Here is a 13478-nt window from a genome sequence, read left to right on the forward strand (position 1 = left end):
AAGGACAGAAAATGAGCATTAGTAGCCTGCGGATAGTAGCTGAGCTGATAGCTTTGCGTTTTCTGAATGTATGACACACAACTGTTTTTAGCCTAGCATTAAACAAAACCAAAAAAAAAAGGAAAAATATAACAAAAGTTTCACAAATATAAACATAGTTTTATAATTATATCCTGAGTACAATTATTGATAGTAATACCAGAATTTGTAGGCATTCGGTAAATGTTTGAAGTGCTAGCAGCATGGTGACTTGATGAAGTTGATGGTTGATTGGAATTGTCTAGATTAACTGGTATTTTATTTATTTGATCGGAAATATTTAATACCTTTTTTGCGTTATTTTCTCTAGTACTAGATTGTTGTTTTGGGTTTGCCAGGATTTTTCGAGAAATATAAATTTTACTGATAAGCAGTCATCGATATATCCTTCTGCAACTGTAGAAGAACGCCAACCTCCATGTTTTTTAAGTGTTAGTAAATCACTCCCAGAGTTAGCTAGTAGGATTGCGGAACTACGGAAGAAGCAATGTCCTGTGTATGTATTCGGTTCAGGCAGTTTAAAAAAAGTGGCTATTTTGCATGGAATTTTGCTAAATACTTTTTCCGATCGTTTGCACTGTGTATTTATTATTCTTGTAATAAATGAAAAAGCAATTATGAGGAGTGTGGGTAGATCTAAGAGAAACATATTTGTTGTATATTGTAAGTAGATTCAGTTCATCAACTGTTTGGTTTGTGACTATAAACGTTCTTGTAATATTATTTTTTGTTTGTGGAACTGTAACAATCAATAAATATATCTTCTCTATTATCTATGTGTGGTCAAGTTTCCTATTCAACAACTCATTTCGACGACAAGCTCTGTATGGTCCCATAATAAGAGAAACCTATAATGCAATGTTAATAGAAAAACATATTTAATTCAACTTAGTTTACGTTGATTCCGAATCATGTACTTCCTTAAAAAATCTAATACATTGTTCTCGAGTAAAACTTTTAGACTTTTTGGGCAGGTAATTTACAGAATTTTGTTTAAAAAATGCTCGAACAATTTGAAAATTATCAAAATTAATATTTTCCTTGACTTTAAAAGTACTTTTAAATATTGAAAATTCACACCCTAGTGTACCTGCACTTACAATCCTCTTTCTGTTGAATTTTTGGTTTTTTATTCCTTTTCCAGTTATTGAACAATCCACAATACTTTTCGTGCCGTTGTCTTGACTTTGTAGGTAACAAATTCAAATAAATATTGCTTGAAGGAGGAAATTAAGCGCTGTATTTGACCTTGAAATAACCTCGAAACAACCTTAAAATGGCCTTATACAGATAAACTAACTTCCGATTCGGATTCAGCGACCAAAAAAACCTAAACTCCGAAATCCTTTCATTTAAAGCACTTTTTCTCAATCTAACCTCTAATTGTCCTTGTTCCTGATTAGGAAGGAGGGGAGAGGTCCCGTTTGGGTGGAATCGATTAGTTATTGGATGTAAATAATAATAAAATCAAATTTCTTTAGTTTGGCCAAAAATTAAGGTGGTCGAAAATCGTCCTAATTGACCTTTTGTGGCAATCTTTATTTATAACAGTATTATTTATTATTACTTTCTTTATCACCAAGATGTTTTTTTGAAAATATTATAGGAACATTGACCGTTCAACAATATTATCTATGATGCACATTACCCTGGTTAAATAAATATATTTACTCTCCAATTACATACGGTTTGTTGTTCGAAACCGGCGAGCTTATATCATTCATTTTATAACTTCCATCGTGCCCGAACTCAAAGTGAATAATGGCTCCAAAGTTATACATGACGATACTCAGTCCACCAGTAAGGGCAGTTTTGATGTGTGCAAGGGCTATAGATTTAGAACTTGAGCCCGTAGAAGTGGATTTGTTGAAGGGTGATCATCTTAAGCCAGAATTTGTTAAGGTAAACGTATTTACAATTATTATACAGAAATATATAATGTTGAAGAAAATTAACGCGCTTTGTTTTGTTCTTTATTAGTATTTCTATTTTGTGACAAAAAAACCTATAGGTACGGGTAAAAAGGTAGCCAATCTTTTATCTTCATCCATATATAGATTATTTTCATTAAAAAAACGATCCTTATAATTGTGATATACCTACAATGTCAAAAATATACAATAATGCAGTCTTGCTGCTGATTTTATACTTAGAATTTAATAATACATTATGCCAATAGATAAACAAGCTACTCTTTTTATAACTATTGATATGAACAGGATATCCTCGACTTAACCTAAGATGATAGTGGTAAACAATTTTTGAACTGAAATATCACATTTTGGACAACGATCTTACTTTATTAAAAAAGTAAATTGTAATATTTTTATTTTGAGGAATTAAGTTTGTTAAATGCAACAAATATTTTATCTGTAGGTTAGTGTCGACCTTGCATAAGTTATTGAAAGATTCCACTATAAAAGCTTATTCACGATTAAAAATTATGTCGAAATACCAAGTTTGAGGATAACCGATCCACTTCAAAATTTTTTTATTTGATAGTAAAATAAATTTCCCCCAGATTTGATATACCTGATGATTTTTTTAACCTGAAACTTTCAAATATCTCGAGAAACAGGCACACTACGAAAAAATGTCCATAATAAAAAAATAATCACTCCACTTAGGAATATTAGTGCTAAAATTAGTCCCTCTCCCCACTCTTTGTAGGTGAGACGGGAATAACTTTGAAATCTCAAGTAGGAGCTCCTATTTTTATTGCATATTTGGGTTCAACGGCTAAAAGTAGGTAGGATTTGTCTAAAACATTTTTTAGATTCGTGATATTCGCTGTAAACAACGAAATTAATATTTTTCAATTTCTCCTACTGAACCTATGCATACGATTCTGCAATACGTTTGCAATAAAAAAATAGCACGTTTTCACTGTAAATAATCAAAATTAGTTTTAAAATAAATTATATTTCTCAAATCTTGAATTGCTGAAAAATGAATTGCCAAGAAACTGCCATTATCGTAACCTTTTTGGGATACTTGCTCAACGCGATTTCCTTATCGGAGTGCTTGATTAAATCTGCCTTCAAATGAATGTATTTTTTTGTCTTTTGTTTTAAAGATACCATTTCTTTTCTTAAAAACAATGTTTATAAAAATATTAAGAAATAACTTTAAGCAACAAGTCATTTTATTCAAACTACTATGTCCACGTCATTGTTCCTAGTTACGCTAAAAGTAGTTTATTCACCAGCCATTTACATTTCTACAAGTAACAATTTACCAGTTATTCGAAATTTGCAAAATGAAAAACTTTTTTGGCGACGATATTCGAGTTTTTACATGAAATGTGGTATTTTTTATTACACATTGCATAATCGTATACATAGGTTCTCAGTAGAAAAATGGAGAAAAACTGAATTCCCTTGATAACATCCATCATGAATTGACAAATCAGACAAATCCTACGTACTTTTTGCCGTAGAATTGGAATCTGCAATAAAAAATGGGGATTCAAGATTTCAAAGTTACCCCTCTCTCCACAAGAGACGTGGGAGAGGGATTTTATGTATTACCTCGGCGGAGTGATTAATTTTTGATTATTGACATTTTTGTCTTTAAAAAAATACGCATTGTATGCATAATGTTTTATTCTATACAGCTTAATCTGGTATTTTATTCGATCTCTAACATAAATAGTAATAATTTTACATACTCAGGGGGTGTAGAAATTCCAAAAATCAAATCAAAATATACCAACTTCTTCTAAGTTTAACATATACCTGTATATTTGAAATCTGAGCAACTTTTTTTTTAATTCTGACAATATCTACTTACAATAACTTAAAACTGAATCGTTTTTCAAAACATCAAATATATTTAAAATTTAACATAAGTAGATATTATTAAAAAGAATGACTTCTTTTCCATAAAACGAAAAATATAAAAACTTTTCCTGTTTTCATCACCATAATTGGTTACGTTATATGTATACATATTAATTAATACATCATGGATGGTGATCTTTGTCCAAAGTGGGAAATTATGGCAAGAAAGAAAAAAAGGAGCTTTTTAAAGGTTGAAATATTATTTCACGATTTCAGTATTGTGTTTTTATTATTAATACAATTTAGAGTCTAAATTTTAGACAGAGAGATAACAAATTGAATAGGATTTTTAGTAAAATCTGTTATTATATTCCTCTAAAAAATAACTGACTGAAACATGAGTGCATGTTTATACAACAATAAATTATTGTTTTTTCGTGTACTTCTTTAAGATCGTGACAAAATTTCCTAAAACATTTTTCCTATGTGGCAAGGAAGATATGGGAGTAGAAAATTATGTGAATATCCCTGTACAGTTATCGACGTACATTTCAAATAAGAAGTAATACCTAAATAATGTACCTACATAAAAATTGTTTGTCGCATGATTTTGCAATAAAGCTTTATCACAATCATTTTGCGTTACCAAGCCGCTGCTAATTTAATTATTTAAAAAATAATATGTGAAACAAAATATTATTATATTATCAAGCATTCCCATTGAAAATATTCTTTATCAATGTTAAATTGCGTAAGCTAACGACTCATAAACTTTATTTTTTATGTCACAAATCATTACAGATATAATAGTCGCTAAGTAGAACCAGTATTTAATAATTATCGTCAATTAATGATATCATCAAATTTTATTACTAGGGTAATAGATACTAACAACCTACAAAACTTAATGGAAAGTACATGAGCGTTATATGAAATAATTGTAATCTATTAAATTATTTCCTCAAATGGTATAATATATCCTACTTCGTGCTGTTACATAAACCCTTTGTATGCTATATGTTACTGCTGTAGGTATTACTACAAAACTTCGTTGTTCCCTTAGTGTCTTTTGACAACATTTCATTATAACTGAAAAATTCAATGGTTAATCTATAATCTTTTTATATATTTAGTTTTTTTCTGGAAAAGTATAATAAAGGAGGTGCTTACAACCATTTAAAGAATGATGATAAATCGATATTTTAAAATTATTTAGATATCTTACATTTTAAATTTAAAATTAAAACACCAGAGTTTTTGACTATCTAAATCAAATTTATATATGAAACAGATTTGTAGAGTAATAATAAATTTCACAACATCGATCGGAAATGCATTGAAATGTCACAAAGGACCCCGCAATAATCTTATGGAAATTGGATTTCTGTCAAATTGTCTGAATTTTTGTAATGTTGTAGATTTTGTCATCCTGAACAAAAGTCTCCATGGGCACAAAGTGCCAAAATGAACATTTTGGCAGCTACGGAGCTGCCAAAGCTCCCTTGACCCGTTGCAAAACTATTCATTTTCAATACTATTTACAGATGTCAAAAGCATATTTTAATTATTCTAATATATAGGGTAATGTTTTTGAGGTCACTGGATTCAACCCTCATGTCAGATTGGACAAATTGACCGTTGACAGCTGTCAATACACTGTCAACGAAGAATAGAAAAGTAAATATTCTCTTTTCACATTGAGAGTTTGGGCTTTTGAGGGAGCTGTATTCAATTCTCATGCCAGATTGGCAAAATTGACAGTTGACAGCTGTCAATTGACTGTCAACGAGGAATATAAAAGTAAATATTCTCTGTTGACATTGAGAGTTTGGTTTCTTGAGGTCGCTGAATTCAATTATCATGCCAGATTGGAAAAATTGACAGTTGACAGCCGTCAATTTTGCCAATCTGGCATGAGAATTGAATTCAGCTCCCTCAAAAGCCCAAACTCTCAATGTGAAAAGAGAATATTTACTTTTCTATTCTTCGTTGACAGTGTATTGACAGCTGTCAACGGTCAATTTGTCCAATCTGACATGAGGGTTGGATCCAGTGACCTCAAAAACATTACCCTATATATTAGAATAATTAAAATATGCTTTTGACATCTGTAAATAGTATTGAAAATGAATAGTTTTGCAACGGGTCAGGGGAGCTTTGGCAGCTCCGTAGCTGCCAAAATGTTCATTTTGGCACTTTGTGCCCATGGAGCCTTTTGTTCAGGATGACAAAATCTACAATATATCAAAAATTCAGACAATTTGACAGAAACCCAATTTCCATAAGATTATTGCGGGGTCCTTTAAAAGTTTTTCAAGCGGTAAGTCACTTAAATTATTTACTTGTGGAAAGTGTGGGATATGTGACATTTCAAAGCATACGTGATCGATTATATGAAATAATTTAATCAGTGTAATTCCAAGAAAAAGGATTTCTTCAATTTTAATCGAAGAACGAACCATTTTAGAGTTATGATATTGCCGATTTTATTGTACTTCTAACAAATACTTCCTTTTTTTGTAAACCGATTAGTTTTAGAGTTATTTTTATATTATTTAGTCATTCTATTTATTTAAAGTTATGAGACCATTTGAAATTAGGTGTTTTTTAATTTACAGGCAAACATTTTAATCAAATAAAAAATGTTACTATATCCAGTATATCCAATTTCAAAATCCCTCATTTAAAATAGAAGCTTTTGAAAATAGTTTTGGAAAATATTTTATGATTCGGATAACATTTTTTTTAACACATCAAGTTCTATGAAACATTCTGCGTTGCCTTTGGATTTTTATTAGTGAAATATATGTATTTTTTTGTAGATAAATCCATTGCACACGGTGCCAGTCCTGGACGACAATGGCTTCATTGTGCAAGACAGCCACGCCATTATGGGTTATCTGATAGGAAAATATGCCAAAGACAAATCCCTATATCCTACAGATGTGGAAAAACGTGCCGTTATTGATCAAAAACTTTACTTTGATAGTGGAGTTTTATTTGCCAGGCATGTCCGTGTAGTGGTAAGAAAATGCCATTTTTGCCATTGTCTATAAGCTGTGACCTCTCATTTTCAGTATCACATTAAGAATGGGACCTAAATTTTTTTAAAAAGGTTGAAATATCATTTAATGATTTCAGTATTGTATTAATGACAAGCAAGTCTCCAGTACACATAATTCTAAGAAAAAAAAATAAATTGCACCCCCATACAACAGTTATCCACCAATAACCACCATGCTGAACCAATTTTTTGAAAAAAATTTTTGTTTACGAGTGAAGTTACCTTTATTCACCAAGAGAATTTTAATTGTTGCCACAATCATTCATGTAAAATAATCAACAAAGAAACTTTTTTAATTTAGGTGAAGTTTAATTAAACGTCTTAGTAAATGTATCGATGTAAATGGAGCGAGAGAACATCGTGAAAATATATTCCAGAGACTTTTAATGGGCATATTGTAAGCAACTTAGTCTTTATCATCTTATTTTGATCTCAAGAGTAGTAGTTGAACAAATTGACACCCTGTATAGTTCAAGATTAAACTTTTAATCCCCCAGGTATTTGTTGATGTGCAAGACGTAGTCGAACTTCACTCTCAAGACTAAACGGTTTCCCAAATAATAATATAATAATATCCCAATGCCTTATTCTATCTCAAGAATGTGCTTAGAGTTTGAAGATTTATGCAGAAAGCGGTATATTATTATTACTAAATAGGACGCATTTGCGCCCTCAAATGATTTAAACCCTAACCATCATTCGGTGCAGAAATGAAGGATACCCGAAAAAACTCGTTTATTATAAAGAGAATACAGGGTATCCCACAAGGAGGAACATATACTTTAAGGGGTCATTCTAAACAAATAAAAAATAATTTAAAAAACATCCAGATTTAGTCGCAAAACTGTCAGAAAGTTCAATCATCACTGTGCCATTTGCTCTACCATTTATTAACGGACGTATGGTTTTCGTAAGTGTGTTGCTTTGGCAAGGTGTTGGCAAACCAATTTCATTTGAGCACTGTATGGCAAGCAAAGGACGAAAAATATTTTTAAAAAATGAACCCGTATCTCGAAAATGATGCGTTTTGAGACCAAGGTTAATTTCTTGCTTATTTCAACCTGATGAATGTCCCCTTAAAGTTTTTACACTTAGGATACAATGTATAACTTGAAATACAGATTGTAATTTTAAATATGGCGTGTAGAATATACAAATCAGTTTTTTTTACTACATTAGGGTACCTACTAATTAGAATATTACGATTGAATAAAACAGAAAATCTGAGGTTTATATCATACAATTATTTGAGATTTTACATTTACTGTTAACAAATTAAATACATATTATGGAAAGGAACTTATTTCAAATGAAATAAGATAACAAAGCCACATAAAAAAAAGTTCAAAGCCAAGAAAGCCACATATCATTTCCGAAGGAATTAGATGCGCTGAAAACAATCCTATAGTCAAAATTTATGACTTCACGGAAAATTTCGAAGAAAAGAGAATTTTTTTGGTGAAAACGCCCACATATGGATCAAAACTTTGTCCAAATATATTTATCATTTTCGTAGTATTTTGAGGCGCTAAACATGCAATTAGTAAAATTTATCCATTACCTCAATTTCTCAGAAAATCCACTATTTGGATGAAAACTGACCAAATATAGTTAATTTATGAAGGAAATCCGCCAGCCGGGTTTTTTGACCTCGCTATTTTAATTGAAAATAGCACCGCTCCCAAATGAAAGTGATGCTATATCTTCACACTATTGGTTCAGCCGAGATTTATAAGAGAAACCAATAACCATCAAAATATCAAAATGCTGTAATAGTGGTTAGGTACTAAAAATGTAAATTCAATTTGGTAATTTTTGATTATGAAGCAAAAGTTGAAAGGTTTTTGAAACACTAGTTTAGGGTAACACCATAAAACAATGAGTAAGTATCCACAAAACATGCAATAGGGGTATAAGTACTACGGATAGTAAACCTAAACGTAGTAATAATGAATTTGGCGCGAAAGAAGAGCTGTCCCTATTGATCTATCTATACTGTGTAACACGTTTCATTTAGCAAACAGGATATTAAAGCGATTTAATGTTTTTTGAATAAAGCTAATATAAGATAAGACAATTTTAATTTTGTTTGTGAATTTGTGAAAAAATATTTATGCTAATGACAAAATTATTATGAATTATTTTCGCATTATCATTTTAAAGTATTTAAATTCAAATTTGGCAATGACTTCATTAAATTCATAATGCTTTAATCGTTTAATTATAGTCTAAAACCACAGATTACGTACATGTGGAAGAAATTGAAATTGATTTACATGCGGGGGTTTCTCCATATATTCTCCTCAGTGAAAATGTTACAATTCATTATAGTCATGATGGAGCTGTCGACTTCTTTTACACACCATTTTTACAAATAAGAGCCTCTAGGAAAAACCTCTTGTAGTCTTCTGTTCGTTTCGGGAAGATGAATCAGTCCCAAAAGTTTGTCACAACGTCACTGTTGTATGTCTACGTATCGGACATTTATTCGTTATAGAAGCCTTTTCGACCTACCTATTACTTTTATTAATATTATTTTTAGATGCACGTTCTGGGCGGACAAAAGACAATTCCAGAGGAATACTCATCTGCTGTCCAGGAGGCATTTGGATATCTTGACACTTTCCTTAAAGACAGCAAGTACGTAGCAGGAGAAAGTTTATCAATCGCCGATTTAAGTATAATTAACACGGTTTCAAATGCTAGAGTGCTAGTGCCCTTGGATGAAACAAAGTACCCTAACATCGCCTCATGGAGGAAAACTTTGGAAACCTTGCCTTACTATGAAATAAACACAGAGGGAAGTAATCTGTTAAAAACTATAGTTAAAAATATGTTATCTACATAAATGTTTTGTCACAACATACATTCTGGAAATTGATGAAATAAAATAATGTAAGAAAGAAGCGTGTTTGTAACCTCAGTTATTCCGTATATTCCCATCACTGCGCAAGATAAAAAAAAACTATTTTGCGTCTAATATCATCGATTATTATCTATGTCGCATGTCACTGAGTTTATGTTGGATTTTTCTACTAAAAGTTTTCGGACGTTTGTCCATGAAAAGCTTTTTGCTTAAAACGACACGGCTTATATCTCGATCAATCAAGTTACTAATTTGATGTGTCTGACGCAATACAGGGATGGACAGAAGTACGGAATAAAATTCATATCTTTTGAATTTTTTTTAAACGCCGAAATACGTTAACTGATATTGATTTTTTCCCATCTTTCGGTTATATAATAATTAATTTTTCTTCAACCCCCTAACCCCCAGCTACCCCTACTTTTTTTTTCAAATGAAAACATAAGGCATGAGGGGGCTCGTTGAAAAGCTTATAGAAAACTGAATCCAGCCATACCAAATAAAGAAGTTTTATTTTTTCAATAACAAGTTTTTTTTCATTTAGAAATTGAAACAACTAGATAATTTACAAAAATAAACTCAATGTCGCAAATGCTGAAAATGTCCTCCATTCACTATTTGGCATTCTCCAAGACGATAGTAAAAGCTGTCCCCAGCATTCGGAATGACTTCAGCTGGTAAATTATGCATCTCCGCCCTAATCTTGTTCTTTAAATTCTCAATATTATCCGGTCTGTCCTGGTAGACTCTTTCTTTCAAATATCCCCAAAGAAAATAATCCAGGGGTGTTAAGTCGGGGGATCTTGGCGGCCATTCAACTGTACCCCGTCTACCAATCCAGCGATTTGAAAACATTTCATCTAAGTGTCTTCGAACATCAATACCAAAATGTGGGGGGGCGCCATCTTGTTGGAACCAAATTCTTTCATTCGGTATATCTGGATCAATTTCATGAGGGAAAATCACAGCTAGAGCAGGTATCAGGTCAAATGTTAGGAAATCCAGGTAGCGTGCGGCAGTAAGATTTCCTTCAAAAAAGAATGGGCCCAAGATTCTGTTGTTGATGATACCTGCCCATACATTAAATTTTTGTGGATGCTGCCTATGCGATTCGCATGTCCAGTGTGGTTTTTCCAGGGACCAAAAGGGATAGTTGTGCCTGTTAACCACTCCATTTAAATAAAACGTAGCTGCATGCGAAAAAAGTACGTCTCGTTGAAAACCATTATTGTCGTCACACCGTCTCATCATTTCCTCACAAAATTGTAATCGCCTATCATAATCGTCTTTCAAAAGCTTTTGGACAAGACATGCCTTATAGGGGTGGTATTTCTCTTTTTTCAGAAACATTCGAATTGCAGTTCGAAAAGCATCGTGATTGCGAGCCAATGAAACAGTTAAAGTATGAGGATTTTCAACAAGTTCTAATGCAAGTCCACTTTTGAGCAAAGTCTGTACTGTACCGTGTTCCTCAAATTTGTGAAATATTTTACTAACTGTCCCTTGCGAGATTTGGTTTTCGGAATATTTCGCATTAAATAAATCGCGCACTTCAGTCTGACTTCTTATTTTGTCTCCACATCCAAGCAATATCAATATTTCGATGCGTTGCCTTTCCGACAATACCATTGCAATTCAGTAAATAACTTGATTTTGACACAATAGTAACGTTTCGAACTCCAATTTACAATTAAAGCGAAAAATTAACCAGAAAGCCTGGCAAGTAAGTGGTGCCAAAAAAACGCAACATAAAAAATATATCTTTTTTTGCGTTAGCAGTGATAGGTACAGTTTCAAATTCTTTATTTTATTGTGTGCAAATTCATGGAGGATAACATTGAAGATAATTAAATTTTATTTCACTTGTTAAGTAGGTGTTTTATACAACCCTAAAAACCCTGCTATTGGATTCGGTTTTCTATAAGCTTTTCAACGAGCCCCCTCATGCCTTATGTTTCCATTTGAAAAAAAAGTAGGGGTAGCTGGGGGTTAGGGGGTTGACGAAAAATTAATTATTATATAACCGAAAGATGGGAAAAAATGAAAATCAGTTAACGTGTTTCGGCGTTTTAAAAAAAATTAACTCATTCAAAAGATATGAATTTTATTCCGTACTTCTGACCATCTCTGTATATCGCAACTAAATTAGATGGCGGTGGTCAGGTAGATGTCTTCTATACTGATTTCTCAAAAGCATTGGTATTCTATTGTCGAAATTATTAAACTTTACTAAACTATTTTTGTTAGCTTTTTCACCTCATATCTCTCTCAAAGGAAATTGACAGTAGAGTATCGTGGTTTCCAATCAAGAGAAATAAATGCCATATCTCTGCGGTCCCTCAAGGATTGGTTCTCAGTCCGCTATTATTTCTAGTCTTTATTAATGACATTGTCCGGAACCTAAATTGCGAGGCACTTTTATGCAGATAATCTCAAATTGTATGGGTCTATGTCAGACATTAATGATTGTGGCAAGCTTCAATCTAACCTGGACAAAATTTCTGATTGGTGCTCTGAAAATATATTACCTCTGAACTTCTCTAAGTGCAATTTTACGAGTTTCACGAGCAAAGTAATTCCTAATACTTTTAATTACGATACGTGAGGCATATAAAAATCTCAGCTTTATTCTAAGAAACTCAAGACAATTTTCTGAAACTTATACTACTTCCTTGCTGTTCAACGCATTCGTTTTGTCGAAACTAGAATGCGGGTCACTGCTATGGTGCCCCACCTATGAAATCCTTGTTATACGGGGTGTCCCTAAAAAGGATGGACAACGCTTGACCACAGGTTCCTTGGATGAAAACAAGACTATTTAACCTAACTTACCTACATACAAAAGTGCACGCCTACTGAGATATAGCCTTCTAAATATAGAACAGATAACCTAGTTTTTTTCAAATAATTTGAAAACTGTTTTCTTAGAAACTTCAAATTTGGTACACATATTTTTTTTATATAAGGGCAATGTAAATATAGAATTTGGTGAGAATACATATACAGGATGTTCTCTTTCTAGTGTCTGTGCGCCACTGGCTATCCCGTAACTTTTTTGTATGTACGCCAATGACGATAGAATTTATATTTTTAAAAATAAGCACTATTTTAGAAGATTTTTTTGCTCTTACAAAATTTTGATATCGTTTATGGATTTCGAGTTAAATTGGCATTTTTTACACATTAAATAATATAAAATCAGTTTAAGATAAATAGAACATTCTAGTACGAGGTACCATATAACAGAGAAACAAATTCATAACAATAATTAAAAGGTTCTGTGTCAAGCTAGCTGTGATTTAATTTTAGCTTACTTTGTTTTTTATTGCAATTTATACTTTTGCTGAACAAACTGATATGTTAGTAGTTTTGGGTTATTGTGAAGGAAATTGTTGTGCTACTGTTCGAACATATGCTGAAAGATTTCCTAATCGAAGAACTCCAAATCACAAAACATTTGCTAATGCGGAGAGACGCCTTCGGGAAACAGGACGTTTTTTACCTGTAACATTAAATCGTGGATAATGTACGGCCGGAATTATTCAGCTGGAGGAACAAATTTTGGAAAGGGTCGAAGAAATTCCTCAAGTAAATAAAAGGCGTTTAGCGGCAGAGGTTGGCTTTCAAAAAGTTCCTTTAATAGAGTATTAAAAGACCAGTTATTACAGGTTACAGGTATTACAGGGTACAGGTAGGTATTACAGGTTATTAAAGGTCTAACAGGTGG

At 32.2% G+C, this 13478-nt stretch overlaps 1 protein-coding gene across 1 annotated transcript; it reads left to right on the forward strand.

The window, feature by feature from the left end:
- Nucleotides 1-1725: 1725 nt before the first annotated feature.
- Nucleotides 1726-9791, forward strand: LOC108915239 (glutathione S-transferase 1-like). Its single transcript, XM_018721215.1, has 3 exons — nucleotides 1726-1941; nucleotides 6644-6844; nucleotides 9428-9791. Exons 1-3 carry the CDS (start codon nucleotides 1801-1803, stop codon nucleotides 9731-9733), a joined length of 648 nt encoding a protein of 215 aa, XP_018576731.1. The 5' UTR covers nucleotides 1726-1800; the 3' UTR covers nucleotides 9734-9791.
- Nucleotides 9792-13478: the final 3687 nt, after the last annotated feature.

The sequence above is a fragment of the Anoplophora glabripennis genome, unplaced genomic scaffold, assembly GCF_000390285.2.
Source record: "Anoplophora glabripennis isolate ALB-LARVAE unplaced genomic scaffold, Agla_2.0 scaffold915, whole genome shotgun sequence".
Taxonomy (NCBI): domain Eukaryota; kingdom Metazoa; phylum Arthropoda; class Insecta; order Coleoptera; family Cerambycidae; genus Anoplophora; species Anoplophora glabripennis.

Excerpts from the sequence above, each read along its gene's own strand:
- LOC108915239 (XM_018721215.1), top strand. The coding sequence starts at position 1,801 with ATGGCTCCAAAGTTATACATGACGATACTCAGTCCACCAGTAAGGGCA. Across the intron at positions 1,942-6,643 it reads TTAAGCCAGAATTTGTTAAG|ATAAATCCATTGCACACGGT; the intron begins GTAAACGTATTT and ends ATTTTTTTGTAG. Across the intron at positions 6,845-9,427 it reads CCAGGCATGTCCGTGTAGTG|ATGCACGTTCTGGGCGGACA; the intron begins GTAAGAAAATGC and ends TATTATTTTTAG.